This window comes from Scyliorhinus torazame, chromosome 14 (genome assembly GCF_047496885.1).
Source record: "Scyliorhinus torazame isolate Kashiwa2021f chromosome 14, sScyTor2.1, whole genome shotgun sequence".
NCBI classification, from domain to species: Eukaryota; Metazoa; Chordata; class Chondrichthyes; order Carcharhiniformes; family Scyliorhinidae; genus Scyliorhinus; species Scyliorhinus torazame.
In genome coordinates this window covers 190221825-190247373 of record NC_092720.1, presented here as the reverse complement: position 1 = coordinate 190247373, position 25549 = coordinate 190221825, and the positions used below count along the sequence as shown (strand labels likewise).

Sequence of the window (25549 nt, the reverse complement as noted above, 5' to 3'; positions counted from 1 at the left end):
GGATCAACCGCGTGAATCTTCTCTGGAATGTCTCCAATGGCAGTATATTTTTCAATAGCACCCAATTTCGGGCAACTGGTACACTGAGGGGGCAACAGCGTTCCGCCTGTTTTTTGTCCCTCCGACCCGTCCTCATGGAGCTGTTGCTCAGAAGTATCACTTTGCAACAACTCTTCGATAATAAAACCAAGTTGGCTGCTGGCTTCTGTGATGAATGTCGGATATATTGTATTCTCGGTATTTAGTGCAGTAAGGATTAAAAAGCCTGAGTTTGTGTGGGTATGACTGCTGCAGTCACGTTTTGCAAGAAGTCCTAGTTTGAAAGGCAAAAATGGTTTTGGGGAGCCAGAGGTGTAATTAAGCCATCTTCAAAAAAGCTTGGGCCAATGCAGTTTTGTTTGGATTAAGGGGATTCCCTGTGGAGTTAATTAGATTTCAGCTTGGTAAGATGATGTCGTTACTGGGTGGAGCTAATGCACAGGCATTTTGCAGGGAAAGTACGTCAGTTGTGAGTTTGACGAAGCTGTGTCCAGAAGTCAAGCAGTTTTGCTCTCTGCAGTTCAGTTAAAAGAGATTGACGGTCTTGGAAGCAGTGCAGACTTGGCTGAGAACAAGCAGAGCTGAAACAAGCTGAGAAGCAGCTTCCGAAGACATACAGCCAGAGTTTCTGCATGGGTCTTTTGAAAAAATATATTTTTATTAAACTTTTATTTTATACCCAAAGAACATAAAAAGTACAAAAATTACAAACAACAGTTAACCAAATAAAAAATTAAAAAACCAGTAAGCCCCAGGAAACAATGGAAATGCGCTGGTCTGCAGGGGAGACTGAAGCAGCGCGGTTTCAAGATTCCTCTCCCCAGCATACTCCTGACAAACATCCAAGTGATTGAAAACAAGCTGGATGAGCTTATCGCTACTCACCTCTCAGAGGGAAGTGAGGGACTGCTGCGTGCTCTGTTTCACAGAGACGTGGCTCACTCCTGCCTCGCCCGACTGTGCCATACAACCTGACGGCTTCTCAATGCACCGGATGGACCGCACGGCGTCCTCGGGCAAGGTGAAGAGTGGAGGGGTTTGCCTCCTCATCAACTCCTCCTGGTGTCGGACGTGGCAACCCCGGCGAACTACTGCTCCCTGGACTTGGAATACCTGACTGTGAAGTGTCGCCCATACTACCTCCCACGGGAGTTCACTTCTGCCATTATCACAGCGTCTGCATCCCACCCCAGGCAGAAGTGAAGAAGGCGCTTGACGAATTATACACCACTATAAATAATAGTGAAACAGAACACCCAGAGGCCTCGTCATCGTGCCGGGGACTTCAACCAGGCCAACCTCAAAAGTGTACTGCGAAAATTCCATCAATACATCTCCTGACACACCAGGGGCGCCAACACCCTTGACCACTGCTACACAAATACCAAGGGCATCCACTTCTCCATCCCCCCACCCCATTTCAGAAAATCAGACCACATGACAGCACGGTGGTGCAGTGGCTAGCCCAGCTGCCTCACGGCGCCGAGGTCCCAGATTCGATCCTGCCCTGGGTCACTGTCCGTGTAGAGTTTGCACATCCTCCCCGTGTTTGCGTGGGTCTCACCCCCACAACCCAAAAAGATGTGCAGGGTAGGTGGATTGGCCACGCTAATTTGCCCCTTAATTAGAAAAAAAAATTGGAGAAAAAAAAGAAAATCAGACCGCAAGACGGTGTTCTATCTCTCGGCAAACAAGCAGAAACTTAAGCGGGAGAATCGGGTTAAGAAGTTCATGCAATGCTGGTCCAAGGCAATGGAAGAGCTCCTACACGACTGCTTCGAGTCCGTGGACTGGTCCATATTCATGAAGCCGGCGGCCAACCTAGACGAGTGTGCCACCACCGTCACAGACTTCATCAGTAAGTGTGTCTAAGATTGCCAAAGAAGGAAGTACGTCCGCTCCTCAAGCGGAAACCATGGTTTAATTGGGAGATTCACTCGCGACTGAAGTCCAGGTCTGAGACGTTCATGACAGCCGACCCTGACCGATACAAGAAATCTAGGTCTAAGCTCCGTAAAGCCATTAGGGACGCCAAGAGACAATACCAGACTAAGCTAGACTAACGACACAGACTCTCGTAGGTTGGGCCAAGGCTGTCACAACATAACGGCTACAAAGCGAAGCCGAGCAGTATCTCCGGCAGCAGCGCACCCCTCCCCGATGAACTCACTGCGGTCTATGCTCACTTCGAGCAGGAAGCCAACAAACCGTTGTCAACTGCCCCAATAACTTTGGACACATCCATACCTACCGTCACAGCCTCAGGCACGCGTGCAGCCACGCCCAGGCACGCGTGCAGCCACGCCCAGGCACGCGCGCAGCCACGCCCAGGCACGCGCGCAGCCACGCCCAGGCACGCGCGCAGCCACGCCCAGGCACGCGCGCAGCCACGCCCAGGCACGCGCGCAGCCACGCCCAGGCACGCGCGCAGCCACGCCCAGGCACGCGCGCAGCCACGCCCAGGCATGCTTTGGGACACAGTCTAGACGAGGAGGTGTAGGGCGAGACCCCAGTGAAAATGCTACGTCATCCTGTGCGAGGCTGAGCCTGATTCAGCTTAAAGTAGTGTTTAGGGCGCACCTCACCAAGGCCAGAATGAGTCATTTCTTTGAGTGGGCTGGGGATAGGTGCGAGCGCTGTTCGAGAGGACCTGCAAACCACAGGCACAGGTTCTCGCCCAGCCCCAAGCCTGTGGGTTTCTGGGTATCTTTTTTCTGAACCAAATCGGCATTGATTTGGAGCCCTGTCCTTTAGTGGCGATATTCTGGGTATCGAAGCCGCCGGATGGCGGCGGATGCCCTGGCATTCGCCTCGTTGGTTGCTCAGCGGCGAATGCTTTGAGTTGGAGACTGGTGATGCCACCTTACCCTCGGTGTAGCTGAGTGACTTAATGGAGGTTTTTCACCGCGAGTCGGTCAAATATACCGTGAGGGGGTCAAATGAAGAGTTCTACCGTAGATGGCAACCGTACATATTGTATTTTAAGGAATTGGTCACTGTTAGCTGTGAGAGCAGAGAGGGGTGACTGGGAGGTGGGGGGGGGGGGGGGGGGTGGATGTTTCGACTTATCGTCACGTGTACCGAGGTACAGTGAAAAGTATGTTCTGCGTACAGTCCTGGCCGAAATCTCCATACATAAAAATATAGAATATACAATAAATACATGAGGATACATAATGAAAGTACATAAACATAGACAACGGGTGAAGTATACGGCACATAGTGCTACAACTGTAGAGAGGATGTGTAGAAGGATTAATTCAGTCCATAAGAGGGTCGTTCAGGAGTCTGGTGACAGTGGGGAAGAAGCTGTTTTTGAGTCTGTTCGTGCGTGTTCTCAGACTTTTTTTTAACCTTCTGCCCGATGGAAGAGGTTGGAAGAGTGAGTAAGCCGGGTGGGAGGGGTCTTTGATTATGCTGCCCGCTTCCCCCAGGCAGCGGGAGGTGTAGATGGAGTCAATGGATACGAGGCAGGTTTGTGTGATGGACTGGGCTGTGTTCACGACTCTCTGAAGTTTCTTGCGGTCCTGGGCCGAGCAGTTGCCATACCAGGCTGTGATGCAGCCAGAGAGGATGCTTTCTGTGGTGCATCTGTAAAAATTGTTAAGAGTCCATGTGGACATGCTGAATTTCCTTAGTTTCCTGAGGAAGTATAGGCGCTGTTGTGCTTTCTTGGTGGTAGCGTCGACGTGGGTGGACCAGGACAGATTGTTGGTGATGAGAACACCTAAAGATTTTAAGCTGTCAACCATCTTCACCTCGGCCCTGTTGATGCAGACAGTAGGATACTTTGCTTCCTGAAGTCAATGATCAGCTCTTTAGTTTTTCTGGCATTGAGGGAGAGATTGTTATCACTGCACCACTCCACCAGGTTCTCTATCTCCCTCCTGTATTCTGACTCGACGTTGTCTGAGATCCGGCCCACTATGGTCGTGTCGTCAGCAAACTTATAGATGGAGTTGGAGCCGAATATTTCAATGCAGGGAGAACAGGGAGTATGGTAGGAGGCTAAGTACGCAGCCTTGCAGGGCCCCGGTATTGAGGACTATCGTGGAGGTGGTGTTGTTGTTTATCCTTACAGATTGTGGACTGTGGGTCAGGAAGTCAAGGATCCAGCTGCAGAGGGAGAAGCCAAGTCCTAGGTTTTGGAGTTTGGAGTTGAGCTTGGCTGGGATTATGGTGCTCGTTTTCACGCAGGCACAACAACCGCACCCAAGACACAAACCCAGGGCCCAACCCAAACCTCTCAACGACCGCGAAGACCCTGTCGAATGTTTTCTGTCTCCAGCGACAGGATTATCTCCGGCTCCGGCCCAGCCGTTGGGGTGAGAACCAAATCGAACAGTTGCCTCACGTTGGACGACGACTTTCAGTCCTTCACAAATCCCGTCTGATCCTCCCCAGCTACCTCCTGAAGACAGGGTTCCAACCGCACCGCCACGAGCGTGGCCAAAAGCTTTACATCCACATTGTGCAGTGAAATTGGGCGATAAGACCCACATTCCGGGGGATCCTTATCCTTTTTCAGGAGAAGGGAGATGCTTACCTGCCCCAACATCTCAGGGAGAGAACCCTGCCCCATCGGTAACCAAACCAACTCAGCAAACTTCTTAGAAAATTCTACTGGGAACCCACCTGGCCTGCATGGTTCTGACAGGAGTCAGATCTTATCTTTAAAACAGTGTCACCAGATCTCCCTTTCTCAAAGAACATCCCTGTACAGTAGGCATTCCTGAGTGCCTCTGGTATTTAAAGTGGATTGAGAGTTGAGATGGTTTTTCTTGTTGTTGAATAGGAATAAAGATAGCAGTTAAGGGTACTGTATTCACTATATTGAATGGCATTGCTTAAGGAGCAACTGTAAGTTATTTTCTGGTGTGATGTTAAAGACATTTCAATATTGTATCAGTAATAAAGTTTGTTTGCATATACCATATGGGCGTTACAGTGGCACAGCAGTTAGCACTGCTGCCTCACAGTTATATTCCGGCCTTGGGTCACTGTCTGTGTGGAGTCTGCACGTTCTCTCTGTGTCTGCGTGGGTTTTCTCCGGGTGCTCCGGTTTCCTCTCTCAGTCCAAAGATGTGCAGGTTAGGTGGATTGGCCATGATAAATTGTCCCTTAGGGTACGGGAATGGGGCGGGGGAGTGGACCTGGGTGGGGAGCTCTTTCAGAGGGTCCGTGCAGACTCGGTGGGCTGAATGGCCTCCTTCTGCACTGTAGGGTCCCGTGAGATCCCTGTTCTGTGTGTAATCACTCCTTGGAAAGAGGTGTCCTTTTCTCACAGTCTTACAAAATTACCACAAAATAGGGTGGTTTCTGTCCAGGATCGGGCCCAGGATCGTAATACTTCTGAAAGAAAGGAAGGCTTGCATTTATGTAGATTCATTGATGCGATTCATGACTACTGAAGGTCTTGTACTGAAGTGCAGCGGGGAGTGTCTCTGCCTCTGAGCCAGAAGCTCTGGGTTCGATGTCCATCCCAGGACTTTGATGGCCAAAGGAAGGGGTATTCAAACAAAGAACAAAGAAATGTACAGCACAGGAACAGGCCCTTCGGCCCTCCAAGCCCGTGCCGACCATACTGCCCGACTAAACTACAATCTTCTACACTTCCTGGGTCCGTATCCTTCTATTCCCATCCTATTCATATATTTGTCAAGATGCCCCTTAAATGTCCCTATCGTCCCTGCTTCCACTACCTCCTCCGGTAGCGAGTTCCAGGTACCCACTACTCTCTGCGTAAAAAACTTGCCTCGTACATCTACTCTAAACCTTGCCCCTCTCACCTTAAACCTATGCCCCCTAGTAATTGACCCCTCTACCCTGGGGAAAAGCCTCTGACTATCCACTCTGTCTATGCCCCTCATAATTTTGTATACCTCTATCAGGTCGCCCCTCAACCTCCTTCGTTCCAGTGAGAACAAACCGAGTTTATTCAATCGCTCCTCATAGCTTATGCCCTCCATACCAGCCAACATTCTGGTAAATCTCTTCTGCACCCTCTCTAAAGCCTCCACATCCTTCTGGTAGTGTGGCGACCAGAATTGAACACTATACTCCAAGTGTGGCCTAACTAAGGTTCTATACAGCTGCAACATGACTTGCCAATTCTTATACTCAATGCCCCGGCCAATGAAGGCAAGCATGCCGTATGCCTTCTTGACTACCTTCTCCACCTGTGTTGCCCCTTTCTTTTTTTTTTATTAAATATTTTATTGAAAATTTTTGGTCAACCAACACAGTACATTGTGCATCCTTTACACAATATTATAACAACACAAATAACAATGACCTATTTTATAAACAAAAAATGAATAAATAATAAATAACAAAAATGAAAACTAGCCCTAATTGGCAACTGCCTTGTCACAAGTAACACTCTCCAAAAATATAATTTAACAGTCCAATATATAATTATCTGTAGCAACGACCTATACATACTATACAGTATATATTAACAACCCTGAGAGTCCTTCTGGTTCCTCCCCCCATCCCCCCCCCCCCCCGCCCCCGATCCTGGGCTGCTGCTGCTGCCTTCTTTTTCCCATTCCGTCTATCTTTCTGCGAGGTATTCGACGAACGGTTGCCACCGCCTGGTGAACCCTTGAGCCGACCCCCTTAGGACGAACTTAATCCGCTCTAGCTTTATAAACCCCGCCATGTCATTTATCCAGGTCTCCACCACCGGGGGCTTGGCTTCTTTCCACATTAGCAATATCCTGCGCCGGGCTACTAGGGACGCAAAGGCCAAAACATCGGCCTCTCTCGCCTCCTGCACTCCCGGCTCTTGTGCAACCCCAAATATAGCCAACCCCCAGCTTGGCTCGACCCGGACTCCTACTACTTTTGAAAGCACCTTTGTCACCCCCATCCAAAACCCCTGTAGTGCCGGGCATGACCAAAACATATGGGTATGATTCGCTGGGCTTCTTGAGCACCTCGCACACCTATCCTCCACCCCAAAAAATTTACTGAGCCGTGCTCCAGTCATATGTGCCCTGTGTAATACCTTAAACTGAATCGGGCTTAGCCTGGCACACGAGGACGACGAGTTTACCCTGCTTAGGGCATCTGCCCACAGCCCCTCCTCGATCTCCTCCCCCAGCTCTTCTTCCCATTTCCCTTTTAGTTCATCTACCATAGTCTCCCCTTCGTCCCTCATTTCCCTATATATATCTGACACCTTACCATCCCCCACCCATGTCTTAGAGATCACTCTGTCCTGCACCTCTTGTGTCGGGAGCTGCGGGAATTCCCTCACCTGTTGCCTCGCAAAAGCCCTCAGTTGCATATACCTGAATGCATTCCCTTGGGGCAACCCATATTTCTCGGTCAGCGCTCCCAGACTCGCGAACTTCCCATCCACAAACAGATCTTTCAGTTGCGTTATTCCTGCTCTTTGCCACATTCCATATCCCCCATCCATTCCCCCCGGGGCAAACCTATGGTTGTTTCTTATCGGGGACCCCCCCAAGGCTCCAGTCTTTCCCCTATGCCGTCTCCACTGTCCCCAAATCTTCAGTGTAGCCACCACCACCGGGCTTGTGGTGTAGTTCCTCGGTGAGAACGGCAATGGGGCTGTCACCATAGCCTGTAGGCTAGTCCCCCTACAGGACGCCCTCTCTAATCTCTTCCACGCCGCTCCCTCCTCCTCTCCCATCCACTTACTCACCATTGAAATATTAGCGGCCCAATAATACTCACTTAGGCTCGGTAGTGCCAGCCCCCCCCCTATCCCTGCTACGCTGTAAGAATCCCTTCCTCACTCTCGGGGTCTTCCCGGCCCACACAAAACCCATGATGCTCTTTTCAATCCTTTTAAAAAAAGCCTTTGTGATCACCACCGGGAAGCACTGAAACACAAAGAGGAATCTCGGGAGGACCGCCATCTTAACCGCCTGCACCCTCCCTGCCATTGACAGGGATACCATATCCCATCTCTTGAAATCCTCCTCCATCTGTTCCACCAACCGCGTTACATTTAACCTATGCAATGTGCCCCAATTCTTAGCTATCTGGATCCCCAGGTAACGAAAGTCCCTTGTTACCTTCCTCAACGGTAGGTCCTCTATTTCTCTACTCTGCTCCCCTGGATGCACCACAAACAACTCACTTTTCCCCATGTTCAATTTATACCCTGAAAAATCCCCAAACTCCCCAAGTATCCGCATTATTTCTGGCATCCCCTCCGCCGGGTCCGCCACGTATAGTAGCAAATCGTCCGCATACAAAGATACCCGGTGCTCTTCTCCTCCCCTAAGTACTCCCCTCCACTTCTTGGAACCCCTCAACGCTATCGCCAGGGGCTCAATCGCCAGTGCAAACAATAATGGGGACAGAGGGCATCCCTGCCTTGTCCCTCTATGGAGCCGAAAATATGCAGATCCCCGTCCATTCGTGACCACGCTCGCCACTGGGGCCCTATACAACAGCTGCACCCATCTAACATACCCCTCTCCAAAACCAAATCTCCTCAACACCTCCCACAAATAATCCCACTCCACTCTATCAAATGCTTTCTCGGCATCCATCGCCACTACTATCTCCGTTTCTCCCTCTGGTGGGGCCATCATCATTACCCCTAACAACCTCCGTATATTCGTGTTCAGCTGTCTCCCATTCACAAACCCAGTTTGGTCCTCGTGGACCACCCCCGGGACACATTCCTCTATTCTCATTGCCATTACCTTGGCCAGGACCTTGGCATCTACATTTAGGAGGGAAATAGGTCTATAGGACCCGCATTGTAGCGGGTCCTTTTCCTTCTTTAAGAGAAGCGATATCGTTGCTTCAGACATAGTCGGGGACAGTTGTCCCCTTTCCTTTGCCTCATTAAAGGTCCTCGTCAGTACCGGGGCGAGCAAGTCCACATATTTTCTATAGAATTCGACTGGGAATCCATCCGGTCCCGGGGCCTTTCCCGCCTGCATGCTCCTAATTCCTTTCACCACTTCTTCTACCTCGATCTGTGCTCCCAGTCCCACCCTTTCCTGCTCTTCCACCTTGGGAAATTCCAGCCGATCCAAGAAGCCCATCATTCTCTCCCTCCCATCCGGGGGTTGAGCTTCATATAATTTTTTATAAAATGTCTTGAACACTCCATTCACTCTCTCCGCTCCCCGCTCCATCTCTCCTTCCTCATCCCTCACTCCCCCTATTTCCCTCGCTGCTCCCCTTTTCCTCAATTGGTGTGCCAGCAACCTGCTCGCCTTCTCCCCATATTCGTACTGTACACCCTGTGCCTTCCTCCATTGTGCCTCTGCAGTGCCTGTAGTCAGCAAGTCAAATTCTACATGTAGCCTTTGACTTTCCCTGTACAGTCCCTCCTCCGGTGCTTCCGCATATTGTCTGTCCACCCTCAAAAGTTCTTGCAGCAACCGCTCCCGTTCCTTACTCTCCTGCTTCCCTTTATGTGCCCTTATTGATATCAGCTCCCCTCTAACCACCGCCTTCAACGCCTCCCAGACCACTCCCACCTGGACCTCCTCATTATCATTGAGTTCCAAGTACTTTTCAATGCACCCCCTCACCCTTAGACACACCCCCTCATCTGCCATTAGTCCCATGTCCATTCTCCAGGGTGGGCGCCCTCCTGTTTCCTCCCCTATCTCCAAGTCCACCCAGTGTGGAGCGTGATCCGAAATGGCTATAGCCGTATACTCCGTTCCCCTCACCTTCGGGATCAATGCCCTACCCAGCACAAAAAAGTCTATTCGCGAGTAGACTTTATGGACATAGGAGAAAAACGAGAACTCCTTACTCCTAGGTCTGCTAAATCTCCACGGGTCTACACCTCCCATCTGCTCCATAAAATCTTTAAGTACCTTGGCTGCTGCCGGCCTCCTTCCAGTCCTGGACTTCGACCTATCCAGCCCTGGTTCCAACACCGTATTAAAATCTCCCCCCATTATCAGCTTTCCCATCTCTAGGTCCGGAATGCGTCCTAGCATCCGCCTCATAAAATTGGCATCATCCCAGTTCGGGGCATATACGTTTACCAAAACCACCGTCTCCCCCTGTAGTTTGCCACTCACCATCACGTATCTGCCCCCGTTATCCGCCACTATAGTCTTTGCCTTGAACATTACCCGCTTCCCCACTAATATAGCCACCCCCCTGTTTTTCGCATCTAGCCCCGAATGGAACACCTGCCCCACCCATCCTTTGCGTAGCCTAACCTGGTCTATCAGTTTCAGGTGCGTTTCCTGTAACATAACCACATCTGCCTTAAGTTTCTTAAGGTGTGCGAGTACCCGTGCACTCTTTATCGGCCCGTTCAGCCCTCTCACGTTCCACGTGATCAGCCGAGTTGGGGGGACTTCCTACCCCCCCCCCCCCTTGTCGATTAGCCATCACCTTTTTCCAGCTCCTCACCCGGTTCCCACGCAGCTGTATCTCCCCCAGGCGGTGCCCCCCCGCCCACCCTCTCCCATACCAGCTCCCCCCTCTCCCCAGCAGCAGCAACCCAGTAATTCCCCCCTCCCACCCCCCCGCTAGATCCCCCGCTAGCGTAATTACTCCCCCCATGTTGCTCCCAGAAGTCAGCAAACTCTGGCTGACCTCGGCTTCCCCCCGTGACCTCGGCTCGCACCGTGCGACGCCCCCTCCTTCCTGCTTCTCTATTCCCGCCATGATTATCATAGCGCGGGAACCAAGCCCGCGCTTCTCCCTTGGCCCCGCCCCCAATGGCCAACGCCCCATCTCCTCCACCTCCCCTCCTCCCCCCATCACCACCTGTGGGAGAGAGAAAAGTTACCACATCGCAGGATTAGTACATAAAACCCCTCTTTGCCCCCCACATTCGCCCCACGACTTTGTTCGAACGTTCTTTTTAATAACCCGCTCATTCCAGTTTTTCTTCCACAATAAAAGTCCACGCTTTATCCGCCGTCTCAAAGTAGTGGTGCCTCCCTCGATATGTGACCCACAGTCTTGCCGGTTGCAGCATTCCAAATTTTATCTTCTTTTTATGAAGCACCGCCTTGGCCCGATTAAAGCTCGCCCTCCTTCTCGCCACCTCCGCACTCCAGTCTTGATAAACGCGGATCACCGCGTTCTCCCATTTACTGCTCCGAGTTTTCTTCGCCCATCTAAGGACCATTTCTCTATCCTTAAAACGGAGGAATCTCACCACTATGGCTCTGGGAATTTCTCCTGCTCTCGGTCCTCGCGCCATCACTCGGTATGCTCCCTCCACCTCCAACGGACCCGCCGGGGCCTCCGCTCCCATTAACGAGTGCAGCATCGTGCTCACATATGCCCCGACGTCCGCTCCCTCCACACCTTCAGGAAGACCAAGAATCCTCAGGTTGTTCCTCCTTGCGTTGTTTTCCAGTGCCTCCAACCTTTCCACACATCGTTTCTGATGTGCCTCCTGCGTCTCCGTCTTCACCACCAGGCCCTGTATATCGTCCTCATTCTCGGCTGCCTTTGCCTTCACGACCCGAAGCTCCCGCTCCTGGGTCTTTTGTTCCTCCTTTTTGATCTCTTCCACACAGCATTTCAAGAACTCTTGTTGTTCAGGGCCCCATGTTAAACTGCCACCTTCCGACGCCATCTTGGTTTTCGCTTGCCTTCCTTGCCGTTGTTCTAAAGGATCCACTGCAATCTGGCCACTCTCTCCTCCTTTTTCCATCCGTATCCAGGGGGGATTCCCTTCTGGTTTACCGCACAGTGTTTTTAGCCGTCAAAATTGCCGTTGGGGCTCCTATCAAGAGCCCAAAAGTCCGTTTCACAGGGAGCTGCCGAAACGTGCGACTCAGCTGGTCATCGCCGCACCCGGAAGTCGTGTTGCCCCTTTCAATGACCTGTGGACCTGTACTCCTAGATCTCTTTGACTTTCAATACTCTTGAGGGTTCTACCATTCACTGTATATTCCCTACCTGCATTAGACCTTCCAAAATGCATTACCTCACATTTGTCCGGATTAAACTCCATCTGCCATCTCTCCGCCCAAGTCTCCAGACAATCTAAATCCTGCTGTATCCTCAGACAGTCCTCATTCGCTATCCGCAATTCCACCAACCTTTGTGTCGTCTGCAAACTTACTAATCAGACCAGTTACATTTTCCTCCAAATCATTTATATATACTACAAAGAGCAAAGGTCCCAGCACTGATCCCTGTGGAACACATAACCCGGCCAAACAGGTTGAGTGTGTTGACTTGCACTATCCTTCCAAACACACATCAATGGCAGGTGAGAAGCAGAAAAAAGAGGGGCAGAAAGGGGCCATTCGATCCTGCTCTGTCATTCAACGTGCTCATGGCGGATGTTGTATTTCAACGCCGGGGGCGTTGCGGTGGTGCAGGTAGTTAGCACTACTGCCTACAGCACTGAGGACCCGGGTTCAATCCCAGCCCCGGGTCACTGTCCGTGTGGAGTTTGCACATTCTCCCCGTGTGTGTGTGCAGAGTAGGTGGACTGGCCACGCAAAATTGCCCCTTAATTGGAAATAAAATAATTTTAAAGGAAGCTTTATTTCAACGACGCACTCCTGAGCTCTCGGCATTGCTCTTTATACCTTTAATGTCTGGAAATCTATTTATTTCTCAAATATATTCAGTGACTTGTCCTGCACAGCCTCCTGTGGTCGGGAATTCCACAGGTTCGGCACTCTCCGAGTGAAGAGGTTTCGCCACATGGCCCACCCCGTAACCTGAGACCGTGACCCCTAGTCTGAGATTCTCCCGCCAGAGGAAACAACATCCCTGCAGCCGGTCTGTCCAGCCTTGACAGACGTTTACACGTCCCAATCAGATCCCCTCTCACTCTTCGCAACTGCAGTAAATTTCGGCCCAGATGACACAATCTTCCCTTATGGGACAATTCTGCCACCCCAGGAATCGGCCTGCTGAATCTTCGCTGCACTCCCTCTGCGGCAAGTTTGTCCTTTCGTAGATGAGGTGAGTAAAACTGCCCACAGTGCTCCACTGTGGCCCCTACACAGCTGCAGTGAGACAGCCGTGCTCCTGTATTTGGGTCCTCTTGTAATGATCATATCAGAGCTGGAGAGACTCCTGATCAGCCCTGCTCGATGCAGAGTGCCATCCCTCAAGCTACCAGCCTCTGGCGACCTGTTCCAGGTGAAAACCAGCTATGGGAAACAGATGGAAATTCAGCCTTGTGAGCCACTAGGTATAGGAAGAGAAACAACAAACAATTCATCACCGGCAGACAGGAAAAGCCCTCCACAGTCAATGAAGAAGTATATGTGCGCATGTGAGCGCGTGGGTGTATCGATGTGTGACTGTGTGCACGCGTGAGTGTGTGGGGGCATGTGGATGTGTCTGTGTGGGCGTGCGCTTGTAGGTGCGAGCACACAGCGCACCTGAAATTGCATGCGTGCGTGCACGCAGGTGTGTGCACGCATGCATCTGGGGTGTGCACGCACGGGAGTGTGTGTGCGCGTGTGTGTGTGTGTGCGCATATACACCAGGGTGTGCTTGGGTGCGCGTACATCTGGGTGCGCGTGTCTGGGTATGTGTCTGGGCATGGCTGCATGTGTGTCTGGGTGTAGCTACGTGCGTGTCTGGGTGCATGTGTGATTTTGTGTCTGTGCGTGGGTGCATATGCACGCATGTGTGTGGTGATGTGTGTTGTGATGTGTGTTGCTGTGCGTGATGATGTGTGTTGCTGTGTGTGATGATGTGTGTTGCTGTGTGTGGTGATGTGTGTTGCTGTGTGTGGTGATGTGTGTTGCTGTGTGTGGTGATGTGTGTTGCTGTGTGTGGTGATGTGTGTTGCTGTGTGTGTTGCTGTGTGTGGTGATGTGTGTTGCTGTGTGTGATGATGTGTGTTGCTGTGTGTGGTGATGTGTGTTGCTGTGTGGGATGATGTGTGTTGCTGTGTGTGATGATGTGTGTTGCTGTGTGTGGTGATGTGTGTTGCTGTGTGGGATGATGTGTGTTGCTGTGTGGGATGATGTGTGTTGCTGTGTGGGGTGATGTGTGTTGCTGTGTGTGTTGCTGTGTGTGGTGATGTGTGTTGCTGTGTGTGTTGCTGTGTGTGTTGCTGTGTGTGGTGATGTGTGTTGCTGTGCGTGATGATGTGTGTTGCTGTGTGTGTTGCTGTGTGTGGTGATGTGTGTTGCTGTGTGTGATGATGTGTGTTGCTGTGTGTGGTGATGTGTGTTGCTGTGTGTGGTGATGTGTGTTGCTGTGTGTGATGATGTGTGTTGCTGTGTGTGGTGATGTGTGTTGCTGTGTGTTGCTGTGTGTGTTGCTGTGTGTGTTGCTGTGTGTGGTGTGTGTTGCTGTGTGCGATGATGTGTGTTGCTGTGTGTGGTGATGTGTGTTGCTGTGTGTGATGATGTGTGTTGCTGTGTGTGGTGATGTGTGTTGCTGTGTGTGTTGCTGTGTGTGTTGCTGTGTGTGTTGCTGTGTGTGTTGCTGTGTGTGTTGCTGTGTGTGTTGCTGTGTGTGTTGCTGTGTGTTGCTGTGTGTGTTGCTGTGTGTGTTGCTGTGTGTGTTGCTGTGTGTGTTGCTGTGTATTGCTGTGTGTGTTGCTGTGTGTGTTGCTGTGTGTGTTGCTGTGTGTGGTGATGTGTGTGGTGATGTGTGTGGTGATGTGTGTTGCTGTGTGTGATGATGTGTGTTGCTGTGTGTGGTGATGTGTGTTGCTGTGTGTGGTGATGTGTGTTGCTGTGTGTGGTGATGTGTGTTGCTGTGTGTGATGATGTGTGTTGCTGTGTGTGGTGATGTGTGTTGCTGTGTGTGGTGATGTGTGTTGCTGTGTGTGGTGATGTGTGTTGCTGTGTGTGTTGTTGTGTGTGGTGATGTGTGTTGCTGTGTGTGATGATGTGTGTTGTTGTGTGTGGTGATGTGTGTTGCTGTGTGTGATGATGTGTGTTGCTGTGTGTGGTGATGTGTGTTGCTGTGTGTGGTGATGTGTGTTGCTGTGTGTGGTGATGTGTGTTGCTGTGTGTGATGATGTGTGTTGCTGTGTATGTTGCTGTGTGTGGTGATGTGTGTTGCTGTGTGTGATGATGTGTGTTGCTGTGTGTGATGATGTGTGTTGCTGTGTGTGGTGATGTGTGTTACTGTGCGTGTGGATGTGTGTTGCTGTGTGTGGTGATGTGTGTTGCTGTGTGTTGCTGTGTGTGTTGCTGTGTGTGGTGATGTGTGTTGCTGTGTGTGGTGATGTGTGTTGCTGTGTGTGGTGATGTGTGTTGCTGTGTGTGATGATGTGTGTTGCTGTGTGTGTTGCTGTGTGTGGTGATGTGTGTTGCTGTGTGTGATGATGTGTGTTGCTGTGTGTGGTGATGTGTGTTGCTGTGTGTGGTGATGTGTGTTGCTGTGTGTGGTGATGTGTGTTGCTGTGTGTGGTGATGTGTGTTGCTGTGTGTTGCTGCGTGTGTTGCTGTGTGTGATGATGTGTGTTGCTGTGTGTGATGATGTGTGTTGCTGTGTGTGGTGATGTGTGTTGCTGTGTGTGGTGATGTGTGTTGCTGTGTGTGGTGATGTGTGTTACTGTGCGTGTGGATGTTTGCGCGTGTGCTTATGCATGTGAGTGTGTGCACAAATGGGTGTGTGTGTGTATGTGTGGATATGTGCAGACAGCGTGGGAGTGAGCGAGCATGTGTGTGAGTCTGTGTGAGTGTATGCGTGTGTGGAGGGGGGTGAGGTTGTGTGCGGGTGTGTGTTTTTCTGCCTGTCTATAAATCAGGGCCAGGCTGTGTTGCCCCCTGCACAGACGTGGCCTGTTTCTTCTTCCGAGATTTGCTGAGCTGCATTCAGTGAAGCTGCTGCACATCCTGGTCTTACCACTGCCACCCAGCTTTGGCGAAAAGTGACCTACCCCATCCGTGCAAACACATCAACACGTCACCCAGATGTGGTGTGCAGCACGGGGAGATCCCAAGTTTAATCCCAGGGCTGATTTCGACGGCATTATAACCTGACTGAGTTTCCCTGGATTCGGGAGGGGTGTCATTTTAGCTGCGAGTCCTCAGTGTTAACCACAGTGTGTCCCTATCCCCCTTCCCATTGTGGAACCTCTGTTAAAATGGACAGCAGGGTCTCCCTCCAGACCTCGGGGGGGTGGGGTCCCCGGGCCAAGCCGATGCTCGCCTCACCTGAAGACAGCCAGGCATGTTGCCGGGTGGTTGTACAGCTTGTCGAGGACGGTCGGGCTGAGGCTCCTCATGTACTCGTGCAGATTCTTACATTTCAGCTTCTCCCGTTGCATCTTCCGGTCCAGTCCGGTCCGGCACAGGGGCACTGACTGGCAGGGAGGCTGCTGGGAGGAGCGGGGAGAGAATAGAAACAGGTTATCGAGTGAACCCTACTCCCTTTTTTTATATAAAATATATTTTTATTCGAGATTTTCCATTTTCCAATGAATTTTACAAAAAAACCCACATTACGCAGCAGATGATGCACAAAATCAACAGAACAAAAACCCCAACCAACTAAATCCCATCTACCAAAGATAGACAACCAAAATAAGCCCCCACCTCCCCCAACACTGAGGGTGACCACTTTCCTGAAACGTCGGTAATGAACAGCTGCCACCTCAGCTGAAACCCCTCAACCGACCTCCTGAGGTGTTTTCGACTTTGTCCAGGTGGAAGAACTCCATTTGGGTCCCCCAGCCATACCGAGGTGCTGGAGGGAGAACAGGTCCTCCACCCCAGCAGAACCCTCCTCCGGGCAATCAGCAGCCCCGGCGGGACCGATACCACCAAAATGGCCGCCGGGGAACAAGGCCCCAGGTCGATATTCAGAATCGCCGACATGGTGCTGGCCACCCCCCACCCCCCCGGAACGCCGCTCGCATCTGTCTTGTTCCTCAGGGGAAAAAACACCGAGTTCTGGTCAGGTGTGCCCTGTGCACCACCTTGAGCTGGATTAGACCAAGCTGCACACAAGAACGTGTGGAGGTTACCCTGCGAACGGCCTCACTCCACATCGTCGACTATCGGCCCCAGCATCCTCTCCCACTTGAGTGAACCCCAAATATGGCGCTCGGACAGGCGGCCCACTCGACGGGGAGCGAGGTGCCACCCAGAAGGTCACACACCTTAACTGTGCATCCACCACACTCCATCCTCCCACGCCCCCACAATCATGCCTACTGCAATCATTGCCCTAAATGAGACAAAGCAAACTTCATTACCCAGGGGGGGGCCCCGAGGCCAGGTGGAGTGGTTGAGGTGAAGAGTAGTGGGCGGCGCAGTCACTGCGCTCGTGATCCAGAGAGGCCCAGGTTAACGCTCTGGGAGACGCGGATTCAAATCCCACCATGGAATGCGGTGGAATTTAAACAATCGGGAATTGAACGTTAGTCTCAGTAAACGGTGACCGTGAAATCGCTATCGATTGTTGTAAAATACCCATCTGGTTGACTAATGCCCTTCAGGCCGCCCTTACCCTGATCGGGCCTACATGTGACTCCAGACCCACAGCAACGTGGTTGACTCTGAATACCGCCGAGCGAGACGCCCAGTTCAAGAGCAACTCGGGTTGGGTAACAAACGCTGGCCCAGCCGGCAACACCCATATCTCCAGAAAAGAGAAAGAAAACAATAAATGTGCTCAAGGGAAAGTGAGGTAAATACACTAGAGAGAGAGAGAGGAGGAGGAGGAGGAAATGCTGAAGGGGAGCTGAAGAGGGAAAGCTCGAGGGCCGAATGCAAATTGGATGCAAATCCGTGTAACAGCCGAGTATTAAATTGTCCTTTATTTAAAAAAAGGAGAATGTTGAGAAGGGGGCTGGGGGAGGAACAGGGTGGCTGAGGGACAGGGGTGGTGGGGGAGGGGGTGCTGGTGGATGGGGAAGCTGGGAGGAGGGAGGGAAGGAAGAGAAAATGGCAGGGGGAGAGGAGGGGCCGGGGGAGAGGGGGACCGGGGGAGAGGGGGACCGGGGGAGAGGGCGGCCGGGGGAGAGGGCGGCCGGGGGAGAGGGCGGCCGGGGGAGTGGGCGGCCGGGGGAGAGGGCGGCCGGGGGAGAGGGCGGCCGGGGGAGAGGGCGGCCGGGGGAGAGGGCGGCCGGGGGAGAGGGCGGCCGGGGGAGAGGGCGGCCGGGGGAGAGGGCGGCCGGGGGAGAGGGCGGCCGGGGGAGAGGGCGGCCGGGGGAGAGGGCGGCCGGGGGAGAGGGCGGCCGGGGGAGAGGGCGGCCGGGGGAGAGGGCGGCCGGGGGAGAGGGCGGCCGGGGGAGAGGGCGGCCGGGCGAGAGGGCGGCCGGGCGAGAGGGCGGCCGGGCGAGAGGGCGGCCGGGCGAGAGGGGGACCGGGCGAGAGGGGGACCGGGCGAGAGGGGGACCGGGCGAGAGGGGGACCGGGCGAGAGGGGGACCGGGCGAGAGGGGGACCGGGCGAGAGGGGGACCGGGCGAGAGGGGGACCGGGCGAGAGGGGGACCGGGCGAGAGGGGGACCGGGCGAGAGGGGGGACCGGGCGAGAGGGGGACCGGGCGAGAGGGGGACCGGGCGAGAGGGGGACCGGGCGAGAGGGGGACCGGGCGAGAGGGGGACCGGGCGAGAGGGGGACCGGGCGAGAGGGGGACCGGGCGAGAGGGGGACCGGGCGAGAGGGGGACCGGGCGAGAGGGGGACTGGGCGAGAGGGGGACTGGGCGAGAGGGGGACTGGGCGAGAGGGGGACCGGGCGAGAGGGGGACCGGGCGAGAGGGGGACCGGGCGAGAGGGGGACTGGGCGAGAGGGGGACTGGGCGAGAGGGGGACTGGGCGAGAGGGGGACTGGGCGAGAGGGGGACTGGGCGAGAGGGGGACTGGGCGAGAGGGGGACTGGGGAAATGGTGAGAAGCTGGGGTTGCCGGATCCCTGAGCTGATGAGGCAATTTGATGGTGATATATGCAGGGAGAATGTTTCCACTTGTGAACGAGACCAAAGCACAACAGTCATTAAAAGCACGTTGGGATTTCCGGAGTAATGACTTCCCTCGAAAGAATGAGGAGGCTGTGGAAGTCTCCACCACGGGGCACAGGTCAGGTGAATAGCTTGGATGCCGAGAAGGGGAAGCTGGGGAAAGACACAGGAGGAGCAATGGGAGGACAGGTTGCTGGAGCGAGGTGAAGAGGCGGGCCCAAACTGCCCATCAAGACCCACCGAGCCGGGGGGTCCCCAGGGGAAATCAGACGAGCGGTGATCTTACAAAACGGTGGATGAACGGACTCGAAGGACACGAACGGCCGACTCCTGCTCCAACCTCCTTCCTTCCCAGAGAATGGCCCTCACCCGAATGCTCGGGTCACTGTGTCTGCAGGCAGCATCGTTACGGTGCAGAGACAGCAGTGCTGGGTGCACAGCAAGATCCCGCAGTCAGCCAGCGGAGGGGTGGGCTGGGTGGTGTTGGGTCAGGCAGTGCGTACTGTACACAGTCGAGGTTATGGCCTCGACGTCCTGCCGAAAGGTTAAACCCACAAGCCCCTGGACTCAGAGCTGAAGCAACGGCAGCTGCAGGTGCCTCAACAGACAGCATCTGCCATTACATTCCTGGGAGGCCAACAGGAAACATCACCCAACCCATTCCACTGTTACGCAGCTTAATACACAGCTCCGGGGTCACGTCAGTCAATACCTTCAACTGCACCAACCTCATCAGCATTACACCATGGGAGAAAAAAACTGTACCCTAGTGTAATATAGTGACAGACCTGTCTCCACCGCACTGTACCCCAGTGTTATAGTGACAGACCTGTCTCCACCGCACTGTACCCCAGTGTTATACAGTGACAGACCTGTACCCACCACACTTTACCCCAGTGTTACAGTGACAGACCTGTACCCACCGCACTGTACCCCAGTGTTATACAGTGACAGACCTGTACCCACCACACTTTACCCCAGTGTTATTCAGTGACAGACCTGTACCCACCGCACTGTACCCCAGTGTTATACAGTGACAGACCTGTACCCACCTGCACTGTACCCCAGTGTTATTCAGTGACAGACCTGTACCCACCTGCACTGTACCCCAGTGTTATACAGTGACAGACCTGTACCCGCCGCACTGTATCCCAGTGTTATAGTGACAGACCTGTCCACACCAGCACTGTATCGCAGTGTTATACAGTGACAGACCTGTACCCACCTGCACTGTACCCCAGTGTTATACAGTGACAGACCTGTACCCACCGCACTGTACCCCAGTGTTATAGTGACAGACCTGTCCACACCACTTTGTACCCCAGTGTTATACAGTGACAGACCTCTCCACACCAGCACTGTATCGCAGTGTTATACAGTGACAGACCTGTACCCACCGGCACTGTACCCCAGTGTTATACAGTGACAGAGCTGTACCCACCGCACTGTACCCCAGTGTTATTCAGTGACAGACCTGTACCCACCACACTGTATCCCAGTGTTATTCAGTGACAGACCTGTACCCACCGCACTGTACCCCAGTGTTATACAGTGACAGACCTGTACCCACCGCACTATACCCCAGTGTTACAGTGACAGACCTGTACCCACCACACTGTACCCCAGTGTTATTCAGTGACAGACCAGTACCCACCAGCACTGTACCCCAGTGTTATACAGTGACAGACCTGTACCCACCGCACTGTACCCCAGTGTTATAGTGACAGACCTATACCCACCACACTGTACCCCAGTTTATTCAGTGACAGACCTGTACCCACTGCACTGTACCCCAGTGTCATACAGTGACAGACCTGTACCCACCAGCACTGTACCCCAGTGTTATACAGTGACAGACCGGTCCACACCACACTGGACCCCACTGTTATTCAGTGACAGACCTGTCCACACCAGCACTGTACCCCAGTGTTACACAGTGACAGACCTGTACCCACCGCACTGTACCCAGTGTTATAGTGACAGACCTGTACCCACCGCACTATACCCCAGTGTTACAGTGACAGACCTGTACCCACCACACTGTACCCCAGTGTTATTCAGTGACAGACCAGTCCACACCAGCACCGCATCGCAGTGTTATACAGTGACAAACCCGTACCCACCGGCACTGTACCCCAGTGTTATACAGTGACAGACCTGTCCGCACCAGCACTGTATCCCAGTGTTATACAGTGACAGACCTGTACCCACCAGCACTGTATCCCGTGTTACAGTGACAGACCTGTATCCACCAGCACTGTATCCCAGTGTTACACAGTGACAGACCTGTGCCCACGACACTGTACCCAGAGTTATACAGGGCCAGACCTGTACCCACCAGCACTGTACCGCAGTGTTACACAGTGACAGACCTGTACCCACCGCACTGTACCCCAGTGTTATACAGTGACAGACCTGTACCCACCGCACTGTACCCCAGTGTTATACAGTGACAGACCTGTGCCCACCACACTGTACCCAGAGTTGTACAGGGACAGACCTGTACCCACCAGCACATTATCCCAGTGTTATACAGTGACAGACCTGTACGCACCAGCACTGTACCCCAGTGTTACAGTGTCAGACCTGTGCCCACCAGCACTGTATCCCAGTGTTATACAGTGACAGACCTGTACCCACCAGCACTGTACCCCAGTGTTATACAGTGACAGACCTGTACCCACCAGCACTGTGCCCCAGTGTTATACAGTTACAGACCTGTACCCACCAGCACTGTGTCCCAGTGTTACACGGTGACAAGCCTGTACCCACCAGCACTGTGTCCCAGTGTCATACAGTGACAGACCTGTACCCACCAGCTCTGTACCCCAGTGTTATACAGTGACAAACCTGTACCCACCAGCACTGTACCCCAGTGTTACAGTGAAAGAGCTGTACCCACCTCCACTGTACCCCAGTGTTACACACTGACAGACCTGTACCCACCAGCACTGTATCCCAGTGTTATACAGTGACAGACCTGTACCACACCGCACGGTATCCCAGTGTTATACAGTGACAGACCTGTACCCACCAGCACTGTATCCCAGTGTTATACAGTCGCAGACCTGTACCCATCAGCACTGTACCCCAGTGTTACACAGTGACAGGCCTGCACCCACCACACTGTGTCCCAGTGTTACACAGTGACAGGACTGTACCCACCAGCACTGTACCCCAGTGTTATACAGTGACAGACCTGTACACACCGCACTGTACCCCAGTGTTATACAGTGACAGACCTGTACCCACCGCACTGTACCCCAGTGTTATACAGTGTCAGACCTGTACCCACCGCACTGTATCCCAGTGTTACACAGTGACAGACCTGTACCCACCGCACTGTACCCCAGTGTTATACAGTGACAGACCTGTACCCACCGCACTGCACCCCAGTGTTATACAGTGACAGACCTGTCCCCACCGCACTGTATCCCAGTGTTACACAGTGACAGACCTGTACCCACCGCACTGCACCCCAGTGTTATACAGTGACAGACCTGTCCACACCAGCACTGTACCCCAGTGTTATACAGTGACAGACCTGTACCCACCGCACTGTACCCCAGTGTTATACAGTGACAGACCTGTATCCACCGCACTGTACCCCAGTGTTAGTGACAGACCTGTACCCACCAGCATTGTACCCCAGTGTTATACAGTGACAGACCTGTACACACCGTACTGTATCCCGTGTCAGTGACAGACCTGTACCCACCAGCACTGTATCCCAGTGTTATACATTGACAGACCTGGACCCACTGCACTGTACCCCAGTGTTATACAGTGACAGACCTGTACCCACCAGCACTGTACCCCAGTGTTACACAGTGACAGACCTGTACCCACCAGCACTGTACCCCAGTGTTACACAGTGACAGACCTGTACCCACCAGCACTGTACCCCAGTGTTGTCCAGTGACAAACCTGTACCACCAGCACAGTATCCCAGTGTTATACAGTGACAGGTCTGTACGCACCGCACTGTATCCCGTGTTACAGTGGCAGACCTGTACCCACCAGCACTGTACCCCAGTGTTACACAGTGACAGACCTGTGCCCACCACACTGTACCCAGAGTTATACAGGGACAGACCTGTACCCACCAGCACTGTAACGCAGTGTTATACAGTGACAGACCTGTACCCACCGCACTGTACCCCAGTGTTATACAGTGACAGACCTGTGCCCACCACACTGTACCCAGAGTTATACAGGGACAGACCTGTACCCACCAGCACTGTATCCCAGTGTTATACAGGGACAGACCTGTACCCACCAGCACTGTACCCCAGTGTTACACAGTGAGAGACCTGTGCCCACCAGCACTGTATCCCAGTGTTATACAGTGACAGACCTGTACCCACCAGCACTGTACCCCAGTGTTTTACAGTGACAGACCTGTACCCACCCGCACTGTACCCCAGTGTTATTCAGTGACAGACCTGTACCCACCACACTGTGTCCCAGTGTTATACAGTGACAGACCTGTACCCACTAGCACTGTACCCCAGTGTTATACAGTGACAGACCTGTACCCACCAGCACTGTGTCCCAGTGTTACACAGTGACAGACCTGTACCCACCGGCACTGTACCCCAGTGTAATACAGTGACAGACCTGTACCCACCAGCACTGTATCCTTGTGTTATACAGTGACAGACCTATACCCACCAGCACTGTACCCCAGTGTTACAGTGTCAGACCTGTGCCCACCAGCACTGTATCCCAGTGTTATACAGTGACAGACCTGTACCCACCAGCACTGTACCCCAGTGTTATACAGTGACAGACCTGTACCCACCAGCACTGTGCCCCAGTGTTATACAGTTACAGACCTGTACCCACCAGCACTGTGTCCCAGTGTTACACAGTGACAAGCCTGTACCCACCAGCACTGTGTCCCAGTGTTATACAGTGACAGACCTGTACCCACCAGCTCTGTACCCCAGTGTTATACAGTGACAGATCTGTACGCACCAGCACTGTACCCCAGTGTTACACAGGGGCAGCACGGTAGCCTTGTGGATAGCACAATTGCTTCACAGCTCCAGGGTCCCAGGTTCGATTCTGGCTTGGGTCACTGTCTGTGCGGAGTCTGCACATCCTCCCCGTGTGTGCGTGGGTTTCCTCCGGGTGCTCCGGTTTCCTCCCATAGTCCAAAGATGTGCGGGTTAGGTGGATTGGCCATGATAAATTGCCCTTAGTGTCCAAAATTGCCCTTAGTGTTGGGTGGGGTTACTGGGTTATGGGGATAGGGTGGCGGTGTTGACCTTGGGTAGGGTGCTCGGTGAGCCGGTGCAGACTCGATGGGCTGAATGGCCTCCTTCTGCACTGTAAATACTATGATAACTATGAAAGCACTGTACCCCAGTGTTACAGTGACAGAGCTGTACCCACCTCCACTGTACCCCAGTGTTACACACTGACAGACCTGTACCCACCAGCACTGTATCCCAGTGTTATACAGTGACAGACCTGTACCACACCGCACGGTATCCCAGTGTTATACAGTGACAGACCTGTACCCACCAGCACTGTATCCCAGTGTTATACAGTCGCAGACCTGTACCCACCAGCACTGTACCCCAGTGTTACAGTGACAGGTCTGCACCCACCGCACTGTGTCCCAGTGTTACACAGTGACAGGACTGCACCCACCAGCACTGTATCCCAGTGTTATACAGTTGCAGACCTGTACCCACCAGCACTGTACCCCAGTGTTACACAGTGACAGACCTGTACTTCCAGCACTGTACCCCAGTATTACACAGTGACAGACCTGTACCCACCAGCACTGTACCCCAGTGTTATACAGTGACAGACCTGTACACACCGCACTGTAGCCCAGTGTTATACAGTGACAGACCTGTACCCACCGCACTGTATCCCAGTGTTATACAGTGACAGGCCTGCACCCACCGCATTGTGTCCCAGTGTTATACAGTGACAGACCTGTACCCACCAGCACTGTATCCCAGTGTTATACAGTGACAGACCTGTACCCACCAGCACTGTACCCCAGTATTACACAGTGACAGACCTGTACCCACCAGCACTGTACCCCAGTGTTATACAGTGACAGACCTGTACACACCGCACTGTACCCCAGTGTTATACAGTGACAGACCTGTACCCACCGCACTGTACCCCAGTGTTATACAGTGACAGACCTGTACCCACCGCACTGCACCCCAGTGTTATACAGTGACAGACCTGTACCCACCGCACTGTATCCCAGTGTTACACAGTGACAGACCTGTACCCACCGCACTGCACCCCAGTGTTATACAGTGACAGACCTGTCCACACCAGCACTGTACCCGAGTGTTATACAGTGACAGACCTGTACCCACCGCACTGTACCCCAGTGTTATACAGTGACAGACCTGTACCCACCGCACTGTACCACAGTGTTATACAGTGACAGACCTGTACACACCGCACTGTATCCTGTGTTAGTGACAGACCTGTACCCACCAGCACTGTATCCCAGTGTTATACAGTGACAGACCTGTACCCACCGCACTGTACCCCAGTGTTATACAGTGACAGACCTGTACCCACCAGCACTGTACCCCAGTGTTACACAGTGACAGACCTGTACCCACCAGCACTGTACCCCAGTGTTACACAGTGACAGACCTGTACCCACCAGCACTGTACCCCAGTGTTTCACAG

At 53.0% G+C, this 25549-nt stretch overlaps 1 protein-coding gene across 1 annotated transcript in view; it reads right to left on the bottom strand.

Moving 5' to 3' along the window:
* The window catches only part of gtf2h4 (general transcription factor IIH, polypeptide 4), a 241238-nt gene that overhangs the window by 198573 nt on the left and 17116 nt on the right, over positions 1 to 25549 (bottom strand). The window contains exon 2 of the mRNA XM_072475350.1: positions 16119 to 16282. Within this exon, the coding sequence (XP_072331451.1) occupies positions 16119 to 16282 (164 nt within the window). The remainder of the gene's footprint in view (positions 1 to 16118; positions 16283 to 25549) is intronic.